The sequence below is a fragment of the Podarcis vaucheri genome, assembly GCF_965113315.1.
Source record: "Podarcis vaucheri genome assembly, chromosome: 13".
NCBI classification, from domain to species: domain Eukaryota; kingdom Metazoa; phylum Chordata; class Lepidosauria; order Squamata; family Lacertidae; genus Podarcis; species Podarcis vaucheri.
In genome coordinates, this window is record NC_138751.1 from 17,598,646 (window position 1) to 17,616,748 (window position 18,103).

An 18,103-nucleotide genomic window follows, 5' to 3' on the forward strand; every position below is an offset into this window, starting at 1 on the left:
CACGGCACCAACCTCTCAGACCTACACGCCTCTCCCCTCACCCAGATGGCTAGAAGTGTTAGTTTCCCCCTGGTTCCAAGCTCCCAAAATACTAACCCATGATCCCCAAAGGCATCCATCCTTCTGAGGCCGCCTTGCACCAAATCTTTTAATTGGGATTGAAAGCCTTCACGGCTGCCTTCTCTATTTCTCTCTCTCCCCACCCGCAAAAGAGAACCAGAGTTCTTGCGTGAACTGCACTGGGCTTTGTTAATGGAATCCCCGGAGCTCCTCGTGAAACTGCACTCTGGGAAAGGGAGAGCCGTGATGGTTTAAACAGCTTTCATATTGATTGCGATGCAAGTCAGCCCTCCTTAAAAGCTCGGGGAACGGCGGACTTGATGGGCTTGCTGTAAGGTGAATAATGGAGAGGGATCGAAAGCTACAGTTGAAAGCCCATTACACGTTCATTAGGAAGAGATGAGGTATCGGGGTCCTTCTGCGTAGGCTAGTCCGAAGGGTCTGGTGGTGGCCGGCAGTAGAGCTAGGCGATACCTGGTTTTCAACGCTGCAATATATCACTTTGCAATATACAGATACAGTGGTACCTCGGGTTACATACGCTTCAGGTTACAGACTCCGCTAACCCAGAAATCGTGCTTCAGGTTAAGAACTTTGCTTCAGGATGAGAACAGAAATTGTGCTACGGCAGCAGCGGCAGGCCCCATTAGCTAAAGTGGTGCTTCAGGTTAAGAACAGTTTCAGGTTAAGAACGGACCTCCGAAACGAATTAAGTACTTAACCCGAGGTACCACTGTATATCACAATGTCTGAAATAAGGGTGGAACTATGTACATACATTGGCTGGCCTCACGGTTTTTCCCAGCATTGTGATTTTTGCATAGCATGCGCACACGCACATAATGATTTGCAAAATATTGCCAAGTCAAAAATTATGAAACTGATTGCACGATACAGACTTCAAGCCGGTTTTGGATGATATATCACCCAGCCCTAGCCAGCCATAAGGCTCCTCGGCCAGGATGAGGATTCTGCAGCCCTGCAGGTGCTTTTGGACTCCCAACAACTACAGCCAGCGTGCACAGTGGCCAGGAAGGGTCAGAGTCCAGCAGTGTCTGATTTCCTCACCCCTGGTTTTGAGACCGGTTAGTCCCATCCTGGGTAAACACTCTCTTCCTCCTTAAACCAAACCCAGGTGTCCGTGCTGTTGCTTCAGTAGCCATTTTCTATAGCTAACTGGGAAGTCCAACCCCACTGTCACAATAGCAATATTTATACAACACATTTTTTTTAAAAAGGAAGAAAGCTGTGTTCCCATTATTATACAAGCTACCTCCCAGGTACTCCTGACCACAGACGTTGCAGCCTTAGAGTACTGGCAAGGAAGTGGATCTTATACGCGCTTACTGGAGAGCAACCTTCATGGAGCTCACTGGGGTCTATTTCTGATGCAGCAGCCATCGAATCGCATTGTGAGCATTTGCTCAGAGAGCTCTTCTGGGCAGCTGCCATGCTAACAGCACGGCAGAGTCTTACAAAAAGAGCTTGCCAAAATGCTTGCTCTGTGCTAAGGGTTTTAAGCTGCTAGCATGGAAGACGTAGTCCAGCAACAACCTTCATGGCTGTCGGCTCCCCATCTCCCTTCTAAACTCACTCGCTCTGTGTGTTATTTAATTTTTTTGCCTTTTCACCCTCTAGATCGAAGAGGAGATGTTGGCCTTGCAGAATGAGCGATCTGACCGCATCCGGAGCCTCTTGGAGCGCCAGGCCCGGGAGATTGAGGCCTTCGACTCGGAGAGCATGCGCCTGGGCTTCAGCAACATGGCGCTCACAGGCATTCCAGCTGAAGCCTTCAACCAAGGCTACACTGCCCCCCCTCAGCCCTGGCCCTCCCGCCCCGTCCCCCGCAGCGGCTCCCACTGGAGCCACGGTGTCCAGAACACAGCCGGGGCCCCCCACGCGTGGCGGCAGCCCCCCATGCTTGCCCCGCCCCCTTCGGCTTGGCTCCACCCTCCTTCCTCCTCCCCTTCCTCCTCCTCCTCCTCCACGTCATCCGCCCCTGGGGGCCGCTCCAATGTGGTCATGCTGAGGAACAGCCCCCAGCCGCTGCGGCGCACAGCTTCTGGAGGCCAGTCGGACCAGGGCATCAGCCGCTCGGCCAGCGTCACCTCCCACATCCTCAACGGGTCGCACTTCTCCTACTCGTGAGGCGATGGGGAGAGAACAGGGAAACTTTGCTGGAGGGAGACGGGGGAATTGGCTGGTGGAAAGGGGGAGGGGAGGAGGAGGAGGCAGGAGGGCGGCGCATTTGCTGGGGCTCAGCAAGCTAGAACTGGGAGAAACCGAACCGCGGTGTGAAGGATCCTCAGTCGTCATCTGTGGCCTTTGACTTGCCACCCACCTTGCAAGCGCAGAGACACAGAAGATTGGACTGTGCGGTGGAAGGTTGCACTCATGCCCTCAGATCGTGGTTTCCTATCCCCCGCCAAATGGATGGAGACACCGAAGCTTGTGAACGTGACGTTGGCAATCGGTTTTTTGCGTCCCTGGTGGTCGTCAGCCGCTTCCCACAGCGTTGCCACAATCTGTAGATGGAGAGGCAGAGAGCGGTGCCCTGGCAGCGGAGACTAAATTGTGTCTTCAGGATGTGGCTGAATATTCCCAGGACGAGGGGTGGGTGGGGAGAAAGGCCCCCCACATCGCAGCAAATCCAGAATTCTTGATTGTGCATCCATAGCTTGCCCCATGCGCTGCAATCAGAGCTGATGCGCTCGGGAGAGCCTGTTCTGTGTCTCCTGCGTCATGGTTCCTTTCAATCAGTTCAGGCAGTGAAAGAGAGAGAGAAATTAAATTAACGGGCGTGGATTTTGGGAGAACCCTGGATTGCCATTGGTGGCGGCCGATCGGTGCATGCATAGAATTACCAGACTGACAGTGAAAGAACTTTGCCTCCTTCCTGAGGCCTGGACAGTGGCTTCTGATCCTGCCCGAGTTCACAGGCGACCATAACCGAAATCCGTTGTTTCTGGACTGTTCTCAGCTCCCAGAACCTTCCTTACCTCACCACAGTCTGTGGCTGGAGAAGGAATTGTAAATTGCAAGCTGCTCTGGGCTCTTTATCTGCATCGCCCCATTTCTCACAGAGGCGGCCTCCTCCAGCTCCTCCTGTCACGGCGCCAGGCTGGTCCCACGGGATGGAGCGGGGAAAGAGGTTCCAGAACCAGGCCTCACGTTCCTGTCATGAACCAGAATGTAGATTTTAAACGGTGCCCTCTACATACCCGCCCCATATGTCTGTTTTGAGACGCGGATTTTAGCCCATGCCAGCCCAGGGATGTGTTTTTGTGTTAATACTCACCACCTTACCCACATGGATTACATCTCTTTCCCCCCTCTGAAGGAAAGACCGCCCCACCACTCTTGCCACCCAGAGGGACTTTGAACGGCAGGCCTCCCTCTGCCACCCGGTCCTGAGCATTAAATTTAGTTTCCTGGCCCAGCCACAACCTCTGGAAGGTCAGGCTCCCTCCCCGGCCGAGGGCATTGGAGGGTCGCTTCCTTCCGTTGCACCCAGTTGCTCCCTTAAGCCACCTCCTCCTCCCAGAAACCACCGTGCCCCCCTACAAATTCGCCTCCTGTCATTCCCGTTGTCCTCCAGCCACTTCTCAGCATCGCTCCCATGCACCCCACCTGCCCAGTTTAGACTCGCCAGATCTGCAGCCCTGAGTTCGTATTTGCATGCAGGAGATCGGCTGCAGAATCTGAGTGCCCAGCAGAATGAAGGACACCTGTCGGTTCAGAAGCCACCTTCAACCCATCTCCTTCCTATACATTCCCCCCACCCCCAGAACTGTTCCTACCCCCTGGAAAAAACTTATTTGGTTACATAATACCCAGTATGAACAAACCCCAAGGCCTGCTACCCAGGGTTTGGGATCAGGGTCAGCCTGTCAGAATCGGCAAACTATATATCTGTGGCCAGTTGCCCTCCTCTCCTCCTCCTGTACTTAAGAACCAAACCTCTGGTGGAAAATGGGCCCCTAGTTCCTCTAGAGCTATAATTTATCTGAGTCAGACCCACATATCCCACCAGTCAATAGAGAACACTTCCTGAAGCCGCTGGGGTGGTTTGCCCGGCGAAGAGGGAAGGGAGTTTTGCAAGTGGGCTGTTTCAACTCTGGCCAGCTAAAGGAGGACTTTTTTGGGGGGGGGTGTGGCATTTTGCATGTTCAAAGCTCTTCTGAGTTGGAGCCCAATTGGGAGGGGCGGCATCATGTTGAAATCATGTATGAGAACTCTTGTGCAGAGTCAGCTTTCAGGGGTTGGTCTTCGCCTTTTCGTTTTGTTCTGAACCATCTCTCAAAGTTTTCACCATGTAGGGAGGAATACTAGATTCTTGGCCACAGCAGGTGAAGAGCTGTGATCAAACTGTACCATTTGAACCCATATTTTAAAAAATACCCCTGCTGCTTACATGAAAATTGGAAGCTGGGGAGATGATCTCTAGGGTAGCCTTCTCCTGGCACACTGGCTTTGTTAAATGCATAGCTGTTTCTTGTTTCCCATTTGGAAGCATTTGGCCATGTTGGCTCTCTGAAGTGGGACAGTGTAGGAAGTTCTACCAGCTGTTTGTGTGAATTAAGCCCAAGGATCAGCCAGCAGGGTTGGCATTACATTGACTGTACAAAAGGAGCCACATAAACCCCTTTTTCAGGAAGATTGGGGAAATCCAAGCTTTCTTCTTTTGAAACGTGAAACAAAACTTCCACATCTCACAAATCGCTCCTAGAGACCAGGGGAAACTTTTTTTTTAATCTCATAGGTAGATCACGCAGCTCTGGAAACCATTTCTCGCTAGTGATGGATGGAAAGTCCGAAGGGTTGTGTGTGGAAGCGGAGGAGAGCCTCATGTTCCTGGAAAGCAGAAATGGGTTATGGAATTATCACAAGTAGTAAAATGAGCCAGGGAAGATCTGGAAGTAGAAATTTTCCATCTGTTGGCGGGAAATGTGGTGTAGTCCTTCTTTATCTGTGGAAGACATTGTAGTTTCTTAGATTTCCGCCCTCATATTTGGGCCAGGAACTGAATAATTTTTTTCCATTGTAAGCAGCTGAAGTAAGTCTTGTCCTTTACAACACACAACCCTATTAAAATCCCCCCTCCTTCCTTACCAACGCTGCTGCCCACACCTGTCCCCCACCCACCCAACCCCAAGGGCACTGGTTTGGCTACAACCATAAAATTATCCTATCTAAACTTCTCAGACTTCTCCCAGAACCCTCTTCAAGTTCCTCAAGCTAATTTTGTGATTGAACAAGGCCACTGTTTTAAACCAGAGGGGTTGGGGGGGGGTGGGAGGGGAGAACTGAATGGGATCTTTTGTTACTTCAAGGTGTTCAGTTAGTGATTTCTGCCTGCCTGGGATTGGGAAATGGGGTTTTGGGTGGGCTGGAGGGGCTTGATGTATTATAATAATTAATCCTTTTGCTTTAAAAAAAATATTTCTGTTTTTTGGTGCCATAACTTTCCCCATGTACAGTTTACCTCTTCCAGTCTTTTTCTTTTCTCTTTTTGCGCTTTCCTCCCCTCCCCCTCCCCAGTTTTTTTCCTGTCTCCCTCTGTGTGGGTGATTAAAAACTAATGTGAGTGTGTGTATGTATGTGTGTATGTCTTTTTTTATATATGAAGAAAAAATGTTGGCGGGGGGGAACTTAGACATATGTGTCCTATGGAATGTATTAGAAAATAAAACACTTTTTAAAAACAAACAGGAACGGGGTGGGTGATCTTGAATCTTACTTGGGAGAGCAAAAACTGGAAAGAGAACACAACGATGGAACTGGTTGCTCTCTAGAGGGCTACCAGTAGGAGAGATTTTGGGGTGGGGTGAGAAATCTTTTAATAAAAATGTTGACTATTAAAAAAAAAAGTATTCTGTCTCTTTGGGGTTTTGAGAGGGAGTGTGGTCAAGGCATCAAGATCTTATCCAACCCAGGTTCCCATGGGACAAGATGCTAAAGTTTGTTTTTTTTTTAATGTCTGGATAACTGATTAATACGTCAGTTGCCCCCATTTTATACACATACAGGGAGGTTAAAGGATTCTGACTCCTTTCAAGTCATGTTTATGTGTGGGGTGGAGTTCCTGAAACATATTAACGTCATTATTGTATACACAACCATGAGTGTAGTGGTCACTCAGTTGAATTAATCTGGAATAACAGGTACTTTTGTCTATATGTATCCTACCATGTGAAATTCGTAAGGCTTGGTTTCCAGACCCTTTATCATCTTGGTCAACCTCCTCTGCACACGTTCCAATTTGTCAGTGTCCTTAAATTGTGGTTCCCAGAACTGGAAACAGGTGTGGTCTGACCAAAGCAGAATAGAGTGGGGGGACGACTTCTCTTGATCAGAACAGTATCCTCCTGTTGATGCAGCCTAGAATAACATTAACTTTTATTCCTGCAGTATCAGGTTGTTGACACATGTTGAGCAGTCTACTAAGGCACCTAGATACTTTTCACATGTATTACTTGCAAGCCAGGTGTCCTCCATTTTGCTTGTTCTTGCCCAAGTGTAGAACCTGACATTTGTCCCTATTCAAATCAATTTTGTTAGTTTGCTATGGTCATCTTGAATCCTGAGTCTGTCTCCAGCGGCATGGCTACCTGTCCCAGTTTGGCGTCATCGGCAGATTTGATTAGCATCCTCTCAATACCTTCGTCCAAGTCATTTATAAAGATGTTGAACAACAATTACGGTGCTTGAGTTCCCTAAATCTATATTCCTTCCTTCTCAGACTTGAAAAAAATATATATTATTGGGCTCAAAAGCAAGTTGAATTCAAGTGACCACTAGCCGTATCTAAATATATATGTATGTGTGTGTGTTCACTTATCTGATAAGAACAGAAGGATGCATTTCCTTCTGGAAGACCCTCTTTCCCCTACTCACAAGCCTGCTGTTGTATATGTGCTCCATCTCAGCCTCTGCTGGTCTGCCCTGTTCTGCCTCTGAAACATTCAACCCTCTTACATTACAAGGAATTCCATCGCCTAGCAACTGGGCTCTGGAAGCATTCCCATGGCAACTGCATCCCTGGCAGTTGGCTACCAATTGAAGGAGCATCTTGGTTGCATCCTACCCCCACAGGACAGAGCTTGAAAGGGAAGGAAGGGGCTGATGGTTTGTATCTTAACAGAGCTCAAGGGCCTTTTCTGCATAGAAAATGGGAGGTGTGAAGGTGAAGTCCCCTGAATAGGAAGGGCATTTGCCACTAAGCCACATTGTGTTTCAACTTGCTCAATTTCCAGGCCACCACCTTCGTATTCAGTGAGAGAGTCCTGTCCATTAAGTGGGGGCTGCAGAGGCATTGCTAGAGGGTGCCTCAAAAAAAAAAAAAATTCTCCTTTTCCTTTTTTAAAAAAACTTTGTTTACAAGGCAGCTGGGAATGCTGTAAAGTATAGCGTTGGTAAGACCCCAGGCACTTACCCTCTTTTAAATTTGTTCAGAGGCAGTACTTGTAGTAGCATCTGAGAATTTGTGTCATTGGGCTGTAGCTACCTGGCTGAGCATACGAGGTCGTGGGTTCAATCCGTTGCAAATCCAGGTAGGACTTGCAGAAGTTACGCCCTGCCTGAAACCCTGCAAGCCATGCTGCCAGTCAGTGTAAACAGTACTGAACTAAGTAGACCTGACTCACAAGAGCAGCTTCCTAAGCCACCTAGCAAACACCCTTCTTCGTACATCAGACTCCCATTTAATGTTGGGCACAGTGGAATCAGCTGACAAAATCCAGCATGTTAGAATTACTTTATCTGTGTAGGGATGTGGAATGGAAGGGAGCGTTGTCTACCTTTCCCAGTTAAAGCAGTGCACTCACTGGTGCCCTGCCCTTTATCCTGCTTACCATACAGGATGTCATTAGTTGCAGGCTACGTGGTTTCCAGAAGTACACCAGGTGCTACATCAAGTTTGTGGATTGCCCCTGAGAGTGCCTCCTCCCATCAGTCAGTCCCTCTTACCCTGTTTCTGCATTTTTAGTTGTGGACACATGCACACACAAAGCAAGTAGAAAATTGGCAGTACTCTGCTCATACCACATTGCAAGCAAGGAGAGGGGGAAGTAAAGAGGTATGTGGATTTACCGTACATCTTAATTCACAGCACTAGTCATAAACAAGAGAGAATCTTGCCTGCTATAAGAACAAAAATTGCCCTCAGGGAAGGCAGAAGTCTGTAACTTCGTTCTTTCTGTAACTCTGCTTTCTCCCAAGACAATAGTCTGCACCTGCTGGTTAAAGGAAGGGCAAATCTTGTGTTTTCCCAAAGAGCTCTGTGTTGCCTGCAAAATTTCAGTGATGGGTATTTTTTGAGTCATGAAGCTAAGAAGGTTTGGGCCTGGTCATAGGTGACCACCCTTATGCCACCTTGTGTTCCGTGATGGGATACAAATGTAAGAAAATAATATTAAGAAACAAAAGCAACAACAAATTGCTTCAGAGACAGGTCCAGAAGCCTTTGAAAGCCACACTTCTTGCAAATATGAACTTATGCTAACTTACTTTTTTACGGAAACACTAGAAATAAAGACTTATGATCTTTCTCCCCAATATATTTAAAGTTTTTTTATCCCATCCTTTGATAATTAAAAAGGAATCTAAGACAGTGTACGTTCTAAAATGTCAGTCTAAAATACATGATAGCTAAACGACAAATTGTGTCCTCAACCAGCCGTAGATGCGAACAGCTTAGACTGGCTGGATCTCTCACGGTTGTGGCTGGCATCCATCCATCTCAAAAGACAATGGAGTGCACTTGCAGGGGTGAATTTCTTAAAGCCATTTCAAAAGCCATGAAGTGCCTGAAGAAACAAGCTAATCTTTACCTGGTGTTTAAAAATTAAATTTTTCAGCAAGCAGAAAAGCAGGAATTTACATCATTGAAATGTCTCTAGTCAGAAAGTCCCCACTGCTGGTAAGATGAAAGTCCTCAGCCTTGGGCCTCCTTAAATGATCTCAGTCGCTGGAGAGATTCATGTGAGAATAAATGGCAAGCAATGTGCTCATCTTTTTTTTTATTTCGTTCATTGCATTTATATCTCACTTTCTTCTCCAAGGAACTCAAGGTAGTGTACATGGTTTCCCCTGACCCCATTTAATCCCCACAACAACCTTATAAGGCAAGTTAGGCTGAGAGGCCGTGGTTGGCCCCAAGTTACCCAGTGACCTTCATGGCTGAGTGGAGATTTGAACCCAGGTCCTAGCCAACCCTCTAACCACTAACACTGTGCTGATCTTCCCATAGTATTAGCATTAGCAATGCATGTTGTAGATACATGTCTCAAGTTCAAAATAATGTGTTCCGGCAATTCAGTGAAGGATAAAAGATACTCTAGCTCAGAATCATCTTCTTCAGGCCCAGTAGAGAGAAAGAGAAATGGCTCCGGTTTGTGCTCTGGATAGAAGAGTCAAGCCTCACGGCCCAACAACTGCTTCTGAAATGGATTGTTTCAGCCGCTGTTTGCTCCTACTTCTTTTTAACGCCAATTACACATTCCTTTCTCTGCCCAGTGTCCATCCTTCTCTTTCTTAGATCCGAAATGGGAGAGAGCTATCGCACCCCCAGGAACAGCCCTCCTCAGGACGATAAGGCTGCTCCAACTGACTTTGCACCCAGAATATCGGAAGCCATGGCTGAGTACTTGGTGAACACTGTGGCCAGCACTGCCAAAATGGTCCAGGCTTCTGTAGAAGCGCAGAAGTCTGCTCAGGTACTTGAGCCCAGGCTCTAGCAATGACCAGTGTTAGAGAGACTGAATGAGAGAAATAATTCTCTTGCTCAAAACTCCCACGATCATTTCTCAGTCTTTGCACACAGAGAGTACACTGGGAGTTAGGCTGAAGCAGGCTTCCTCAAACTCGTCCCTCCAGATGTTTTGAGACTACAATTCCCATCATCCCTGACTACTGGTCCTGCTAGCTAGAGATCATGGGAGTTGTAGGCCAAAAACATCTGGAGGGCCACATTTGAGGAAGCCTGGCTGAAGGATAGTTTCTAGCCCAAGTCACCCAACCTTGGGCTGAGGGGTGATTTGAACCCTGATCTCTCCCCCCCCCCATTCTAACACTGGCTCCATCCAATGCCCTGAACACTTAACAAACTTCAGGGTTCATTGGGGGAAGTAATGCGCTTTAAATGTATGGTGTGTGTACACAGCCACTGTGACAGGTGTGTAACAACCAACTTTTTTGTTGCTTGTGTCAAGGGGGGGGGTGCTTTTACACTGTGTCACCCATTTTGTGGAAGGAGATCAGGCAAGCACCCAACAATAGGGTGCTTTCACAGACAGTTAAAGACGTTTCCTTTTTCTTGGGCATTTCCTGACTGTTTTTTTGTTGTTGTTCAGGCTGCTGGAGTTGTTGCAATTATACAGTATGTTGATGTTTCTGTGGTTATTTGTGGCTTTTAATAGTTTTTGCATATTATGGACTTCTTTGAGATTTATAAGCTTATAAATGAAAAGATATGTAAGATTTGTAAATAAATCAGTATGTAAGATTTAAAAATAAATGAATAAAATTATTGTCATTTATAAAAGACCCATGGCACAGTTAAGAGTGATAAAAATGAACTCTTTTTATAGCAGTTTTATGTAGGAATCTTTTGTATCTGGCATGGCTTCTCGAGACAATTGTGTGGGGCTCAAAGCCTGCATAGCTGTGACTTGTCCCCCTCTGCCTTCTCTCCAGCTCGCTTGTTTCCATGCAGAACAGTCCCTGGCCCAGGCCCGGCTGAGCTACATGGCAGCACGGGGGTTGGCCGAGCGACTATTGGGGTTCCTGAATCCCCCTGACTACCAAGGGCTCTTCCAGCTCCTGACAGAACCCCCGTTACCCTATTCTGAATTCTGCACCATCATCCGACGTACAGAAAATGGTCAGTATTAATATCCCTGTCGCTGGGAGTTTGTTTTCTGCCTGGACACCCGTCGTCTCTGTCGCTGTCCATCTGGATCCTGCCTAAACCCTCAGTAGCCCCGCCCATTCTTATGGGGGTCACACCCACTGACCCCCCCCATATCTTCACCTACTTCAGGTTCTGCGTGAAGCTAAGAATTCAGTGGGTGTGGCCTCCATAAGAATGGGTGGGGCTATTGAGAGAGAGTAGGCAGCGTTCAGATGACGTGTGGCACGGTGAATGGAGCAGCAGAGCCTTTTCGTGGGTGGCCCCTCAACTGTGACATAAACAGTGGTACCTCGGTTTAAGAACAGTCCTGTTTATGAACAATTCGGTTTACGAACTATTGAAAACTGGAAGTAGTGTCCCGGTTTGAGAACTTTACCTCGGTCTGAGAATGGAAACTTAACGGTGGAAGGGCACTGGCAGCAGGAGGCCTCATTAGGGAAAGTGCACCTCAGTTTAAGAATGGATTTCTGGAAGGGATGAAGTTCGTAAACCAAGGTACCACTGTACTCCCCGTGAGGAGGCCCGCCTGGAGCTCTTGTTGCTAGAATTATTATTGCTCACCGTATTTCTGCACTTCACCATGTTATTCCAAGGCAGGTTACAAGAGTTTTAGAAATACAATATTAAAATGTTAAAATTAATTACAGTCAAGCGAATATGGTGGATCCTACCATTTAGGGCCTAGCAGAAGTCTTATTTCTGTTTTCCCAGGTTTCTTTTTAAAGAGCTGCTAATGTTACCATTTTTAATTTAGCACAGTTCAATCTTACTCTCTCCTTCAATGGGCTACTGCTGTTTTAGTTTGCTGTAATAACTTGTGGACAACGATAATAATAATTAATCGCTATCTTTATTAATTTTTTTACTTTTGCTTCTTACTGCCTTGCCAGCAGCTCTGCACATGTAAATTTGTGTTGAAGGTGCAGGATATATAAATCATTATAGAAAGCCTCCCCACTGTTTCCTCCTGCCTTGCAGTACTCCTGCACCCTGTTCTGAAGTGCAAGCCAGGATTCCCAGCCAGACGAGAACCCAGCCCAGGCTCTGAATTCACCTGTCCGTGAGTGACCTTGTGGGAGGCCCTTGTGGGGCAAACCCATCATTTTAACGTTGGGGAGAGCGTGGTGCTGATAACGCCAAGGTTGCAAGTTCATTCCCCGTAGGGGATGGCTGCATATTCCCGCATTGCAGGGGGTTGGATTAGATGATGATCCTCAGGGTCTTTTCCAACTCTACAATTCCACACTTTATATATATATATATATATATATATATATGCTTTTATTTCCATGCTCCTCTTTCCAGACCAGATCTTAGTGATGATGGCCTTCAAGGAGGGGGTCATGACTTCCGGTGCTTCATATCCTCTTGTGCCTGTGAAAGAGTGAGTGATATGCGTCCCCTGTGGTCTTCAACCTAAAGGTTTTGTGGGGGGGGGTCCCCACCCCCCAATATCTGATGAGCAGGGGCTGGTTGTGATCTGCCCTCTGATGAGAGGAAGGCATTCGGCACATGCTGATATGCATTACAGCTTCAAAGCCAAGCAGGGTCTAGGCTTGCAGCCATGGGCGTAGCCGAGGGGCGGCAGGGAGGAGCATCTGCCCCCCATCAATAAAAATCAATAAAAATACATAGCAAACTGAGGTTCTGCCCCACACCTAACAGGAGGTCTGCCCCTCCCTAACGAAAACCCTAGCTATGCCCATGCTTGCAGCCATGTCAGAATATTTGTTAAATGTAGTGCTGGGCGGTGGTTATATATTATGACCACAGCAGATGGGGAGGCGCAATTTAACCATTTGCTCCTCAACTGTGTTCTCGACAGAAATTAGCGATAAAAAAAGAGGATGGTTGATGTCTCTGTGAGGGGAGAGGGCAGTCCAGCTGCCACAGGAGCAAGCTCTGGGTTCTCTTTTTCCCCTGTCTGCCTTCCTAAAAACCCTCCCCACAGTGCAGTTGTTGGTACTCTCAAATTTAAACAGAGATTTCCAGATCCAGAGACCAGAAAAGTGCCAGGGGCCAGGTGGCAGCAGAGCGTATGTGTCTCTCACCTGTGTTATGTAATAACTCTGTATAAACAGGCATTTGGCTGAGCAAACAATCTATGGCCTTTTTAATGCGTTTGCAGGATAGGGTGACTGGCTTTCCCCCCTTTTGTTGTGATATGTATGTTGTGTTTCCTTTTGTATTTTATGCTGTAAACTGCCCTGTGATCTTTGGATGGAGGGTGGTATATAGATTTAATTATCACTGTTAATAATAAAGGGCAACGTCAGCTGTGGGCTCTGAGCCCGGCACAGCTGGCCTCAGGCCTGACAGCTGAGTGAGGTGGGTGGGGCTTAATCTGAAGTAGGAGGGGCTAAGGGGAATCAGGAAGTAACAGGAAGCAAAAAAATTAATATATTTAGGAGACTACTGTAAGCAGATGAAAACATTAGCAGGGTTTTAATAACACTTGTAATGTAACAAACACTATGGACAACATGAAGAGGTATAAAATAGGGATTGTGAAATAATACAAAGTTGAAAATGTTGACAGTAGGACCCAGGGAGGGGATGGTGGGAAGTCTGGAGATTCCGAGAAATCTCTAAATATGAATACGTACTTGGTACTGTTGTATCTTTACACTTGTAAAACCAAGTATTTAATGGAAATAGCAGGAAGCACTATGGAGATCCTATGAAATAGTGAGGAGGGGCCCAATAAGAGGGGGGGAGAGGGGTTGCTTCTGGGTCCCCCCTTCCATCCTTCCCTTTTCTCCCACAGCCGGATGTGGACTGCACAGAGGAAGAGGAGGGTCTGTCTCTGCAGATTCGAGGGCGAAACCCCTCACGCCATAAGCAAGTACGTGCCCTCAAACCGCTGTTTCGTATCATTATAGATATCGGGGTTGGCTTTTGCAGCCCGGCACCCCACCAAGCGACTTTGGGTCCCTTGAGGTCCGCTATTGGTCAGAGAAATAAATGGAGACATTAATCACATACAAGGAAGCAAGGCTGGACGCTGAGCCTGATCCTTATGGATCAGTTGCAACAGGATCTCCCCCTCCCACAACAGAGAGAAGAAGAAGGGCCCCCTTCAAAAGTGGGAGCGACTTTTGAAACTTGTGTCCAGCCACCTTGGCAAGAAAGACACAAAACGTCGTAGGAGGGGCTGCCCAGTGAAAGTGGGGCATGTGTAATTTGCATGGTTTCTAATTTATCAGTCATGACACTTTGTGAATTGCTTGTCTCCATTCTGTCCTTCATATTCCCGACACATTTAACCATCCCTTTAGATTTGTAACTACCCTGTCTCCTTTCTCCTCTGAGACACATTATTCTTGCCCCTGCTCAAACCTCCCCACTTTGATACTCAAAAGACCTCCATTTGACAGGTCCCAGCTTCTATTGACAAGCCACCCAAACTGCAGATTTATGCCATGCTGCATCCCATTGAGGAGTTTGCAAGTTTCCTGGCTACAGAGGTGGCTGCCAGCAGGGGCCGATATGGACCAAGCATGGCTCGTCTGCCCCCCATTCATTTCTAAACTAGAAGGTGCTGGAGTTCTGGCCTGGGAACCTATTTTTCCTAAGGAATATGGCATTTGGGAAGCTGCCTGTGGTCGCTAGCTTGTGAGCGAGAGATTCTGCATGTGCTCAGTGGCACTGCCCTTCTGTGGCTCCCGCTAAAGAACCAGAGGGGTCTTGTGTGGTACTTTAAAGCCTGAATTTTGTGGCATAAGCTTTTGTGAACTAGCAGCCACTATACCAAATGCAGGAAATGTATCCTCAGTAGGCAGATAGAAATATACTGTGACAATGTGACAGGCCCTACCTCTTCCATTTAATAGCTTTTGGGTCCCACCCCTAAATACGGGGCGGGGGTTGTCTTCCCCTCTGTACTTGTGTGTGCCTAATCTGCCAGCTGAGGACAGCTCCTCTTGTGCTAGTCTGTGAAAACTGATGTGGTAATGAATCCGTCTGTCTTCAGAGTGCCACAAGGCCATCTGTTGTTTTTGCTGCAAACCCTAACACAGGTCATCTCTCAAATTTGTTACTGCTAGTTAGTACTATGTCTGTTGGAAGCATGAGCTTCGACTCCCAAGACTGAAAAATGGCTTTGAAGATGCCCAGACATTTCCCTGGTCCTATTTGCTTTCTTCCCTTACCAGGTGGAGACTGTGCTTCTGGAAGATCAGATGGGGTATGTGACCCAGCGCCGGCCCCGAAGGTCCCCCTCGGCCGGCGTGGAGGGGCTTTCTCCCCTAGTATCTGAGCAGGACCTCAACACCATTCAGGTACTGACTCTCTGGGCATAAGGCACCAGGGGAAATTGGAGAGGACAGGTGGTAGAGGCAAGAGGAGCAGGATTTGTTTGTTTGATGTTTATTTATTACATTTATGTACAATCTTTCCCCCCCCCCCAAGCAGCTCAAGGTGGTGTACTTAGTTCTTCCCTCCCATTTCCCCCCCTCACAGCTACCCTGGGAGGTAAGCTAGACTGAGAGGCTGTGACTGGCCCAAGATCACCCAGTGAGCTTCATTGGCTGAGTCAGGATTTGAACCTTGGTCTCCCAACACTTTAAAGTCTAACAGTTATACTACAAGGACTTACAAATCTACTGGTACTGCTTTTCCTGGCGTAGGAACGCACTGATGGGAACATTGTCATCGGCTAATCTCTGCTTTTCTAAGCAGACAAAGAGAGACTGGACAGGAGACCAAGAGGGAGGGAGGGAGGGGGGACAGCCTGCCAGGCCCCATCCACGACTTGGGAGTCACAACTCCAGACAAGAAGCAGGGTGCCTAGGGTTACATGGATTATACCACATGGATTATAACCTAGGGTTACATGGATTATACCACAAAGCAAACAGACTTTTAACTGGAGTCCTTACAGCTGTGAATAATTGCTTGACAGTTTGGGAGGCAACACATAGTGACACCAGTGGATCTTTTCTGCAAGCTGCAGAATGTTGCATTTCTGGATGCAAATCTAGGGTTTTCCCATTTTATCCCCAGTACAACCCTGTGAAGTAGGCGATGCCAACAACAACTGTTACTGGCCTCCAGGTCATCCTGCAAGAATCATGCTTTGTTGTGGATGTGAATCCAGCTCCCCCTAGTCCAACACCCTGGTTGCCATATTTCATAGTTATGCAAAAGCAAGAATTTCAGCAGATGTGGGTCTTTGCATTCCTGCAAGCCACAATCTCTTCTTCTATGGAGCCTTCCTCTCTTTTTCCTGTCCTCAACCCAACCTGTGCAGAATGCACCCAAGTATCAGCTGTGACTCCTGTCCATATCCAGGCTGAGGGAGGCGGGAGAAAGAAGAGGGTTTCCCTCATGTTTGGGACTATAGAACACTCAATTTTTCTTATTTTCAGAAATTCTGAAACGTTTAGCATCACCACACTCCAGTCACGGGTTTTATACTAGCATGGCTGGGGGTGGACTGCCAACTTTGGGGGGAGTTGTGTTGCCAGGGATAACTTTTATTTTGGATGTGTTTCAGTGAATATATGAAACGTGTAAAAGAGCAAGGTCTGTTTCCATCTGGGAAGGTGGCAACCCTAACCCCACACTTCCAGCAGGACCTACCTTTGGACCACGTCCAGAGCTGGGGAACTTTTGACCATAAATCATCACATTCCTTGGTATAATCACAGCCACATTCTGTGCCAAGTAGGAAACAGACTTTTTTCAGTGTCAGGGTGGTGGAGGTGCTTGGAAACTGTGTTTTGCTTCTCATTTTCTTCCTTCCCTGCACTGCAGCCCCTGATCTGCTGCCCGTCCCGCCAGGGTGGGCCAGGCAAGTTCCTGAGCAAAGTGTCTCGGCGCAAGGATCCGCCTCAACCAGAGAATTCGGACAGCGACACCGACCAGCCAGAGGCTTTGTCTGAGGACACCTGATCAACCTGGCTCCAGACCCACTGTATTCACAAGAGAGAATAATAAACACTCCGCTTGAACCCCTCTCCCATTTCCCCCCAGGATCTGGAGGGGAAAAGGACAATTCATCTCTCGCCCATTCCATCGGAGAGAGCCAAAATGGCACCCTCCCGATTTTGGTCAGCTATGGTTCCCACCATCCCTGGCCATTGGCCATGCTGGCTGGGGCTGTTGGGAGTTATAATTTGAAGGGCACCAGGTTGGCTATCCTTGCAATAATCACAGCAAGCAGAATTGGGATGGGGAGGAAAGCTGCAAAGCATGCTGGGTTAATTGCCATAAGATGCATTCTAGGTAAACATCAGGTTCTGTCCATGAAGGGATTGAAGAACCACTCAAAGCAGCTGGCACTGCCACCTCTTCCAAAATATATTTAAATAAAATGCAAATGAACAAACAAGTGAAAACCCTGACCATTGCATATACATGAGTGAATTCATATACTGTACAGCATGCATATCTGTTCACAGATTAGCAAGCAAGAGGTGGTGTGGTGTAATGGACTGAGTGCTGGACTTGGCCAAGGAGTCCTGAGTTCAAATCCTAGCTGGACCCATGCTTGTGATTTTGATTTACACACACACACACACAGTGGTACCTCTGTTTTCAAACATCTCTGTTGACGAGCATTTCAGTTTTTGAACACCATAAACTCGGGTTTTCGAACACGCCTCGGAAGTTAAACATGCCACACGGCTTCCGCTGAGTGCAAGATCCTGAGGCCCAGCTGTCTACTGATTTTTTGGTTTTCGAACGTTTCAGAACTCGAATGGTCTTCCAGAATGGATTACATTCGAAAACCGAGGTACCACTGTATACGTAGTGCCATCAATGGGCAATTTACTGTTAAATTTATACATAGCCCTGGTGAAAGGTCAGCACACTGATATAAATACTAGGTGCCTACCCATAATCTGTAACAATACCAAAGCGTGCCAGTAGCCACTATTAAATCTATAAAAGCAAAAACTATGGAATTTGAAAATCAGCCAGATTTTATCTGAAGATTCTTTACCCCTTCATGTGGCATCTTCAGTCGCCCAGCAGCTTGTAAATAAAACTTATCAACCAAAGAAGAAATGATTAGAAAGCCCACCGATTCAAATCATGTTTTCGAAATTTATTTCACACTCCCGTTAAGAAATACCACTCACTAAAAAACACGTTTGTTTGTTGTCAAAACAGGAAAAAATATGA

At 47.2% G+C, this 18,103-nt stretch overlaps 2 protein-coding genes across 5 annotated transcripts in view; both read left to right on the forward strand.

Moving 5' to 3' along the window:
• TAOK2 (TAO kinase 2) overlaps window positions 1-5,769 on the forward strand; it is a 39,635-nt gene extending 33,866 nt beyond the window's left edge. Inside the window, exon 20 of the mRNA XM_082195561.1 lies at window positions 1,699-5,769. Within this exon, the coding sequence (XP_082051687.1) occupies window positions 1,699-2,208 (510 nt within the window). The 3' untranslated portion in view covers window positions 2,209-5,769. The remainder of the gene's footprint in view (window positions 1-1,698) is intronic.
• Window positions 5,770-7,069: 1,300 nt separating this feature from the next.
• On the forward strand, window positions 7,070-16,926 carry LOC309516764 (uncharacterized protein). Of its 4 annotated transcripts, none has more exons than XM_082195599.1 (8): window positions 7,070-7,188; window positions 9,599-9,776; window positions 10,756-10,942; window positions 11,951-12,032; window positions 12,278-12,356; window positions 13,740-13,817; window positions 15,127-15,252; window positions 16,730-16,926. In XM_082195599.1, the coding sequence occupies exons 2-8, from the start codon at window positions 9,606-9,608 to the stop codon at window positions 16,865-16,867; spliced, it is 861 nt and encodes a 286-aa protein (XP_082051725.1). In that variant the 5' UTR covers window positions 7,070-7,188; window positions 9,599-9,605; the 3' UTR covers window positions 16,868-16,926. The 4 variants fall into 4 exon arrangements, with proteins under 4 accessions (XP_082051725.1, XP_082051727.1, XP_082051728.1 ...); XM_082195601.1 differs by having other exon boundaries at window positions 13,743-13,817; XM_082195600.1 differs by having other exon boundaries at window positions 7,133-7,246.
• Window positions 16,927-18,103: the final 1,177 nt, after the last annotated feature.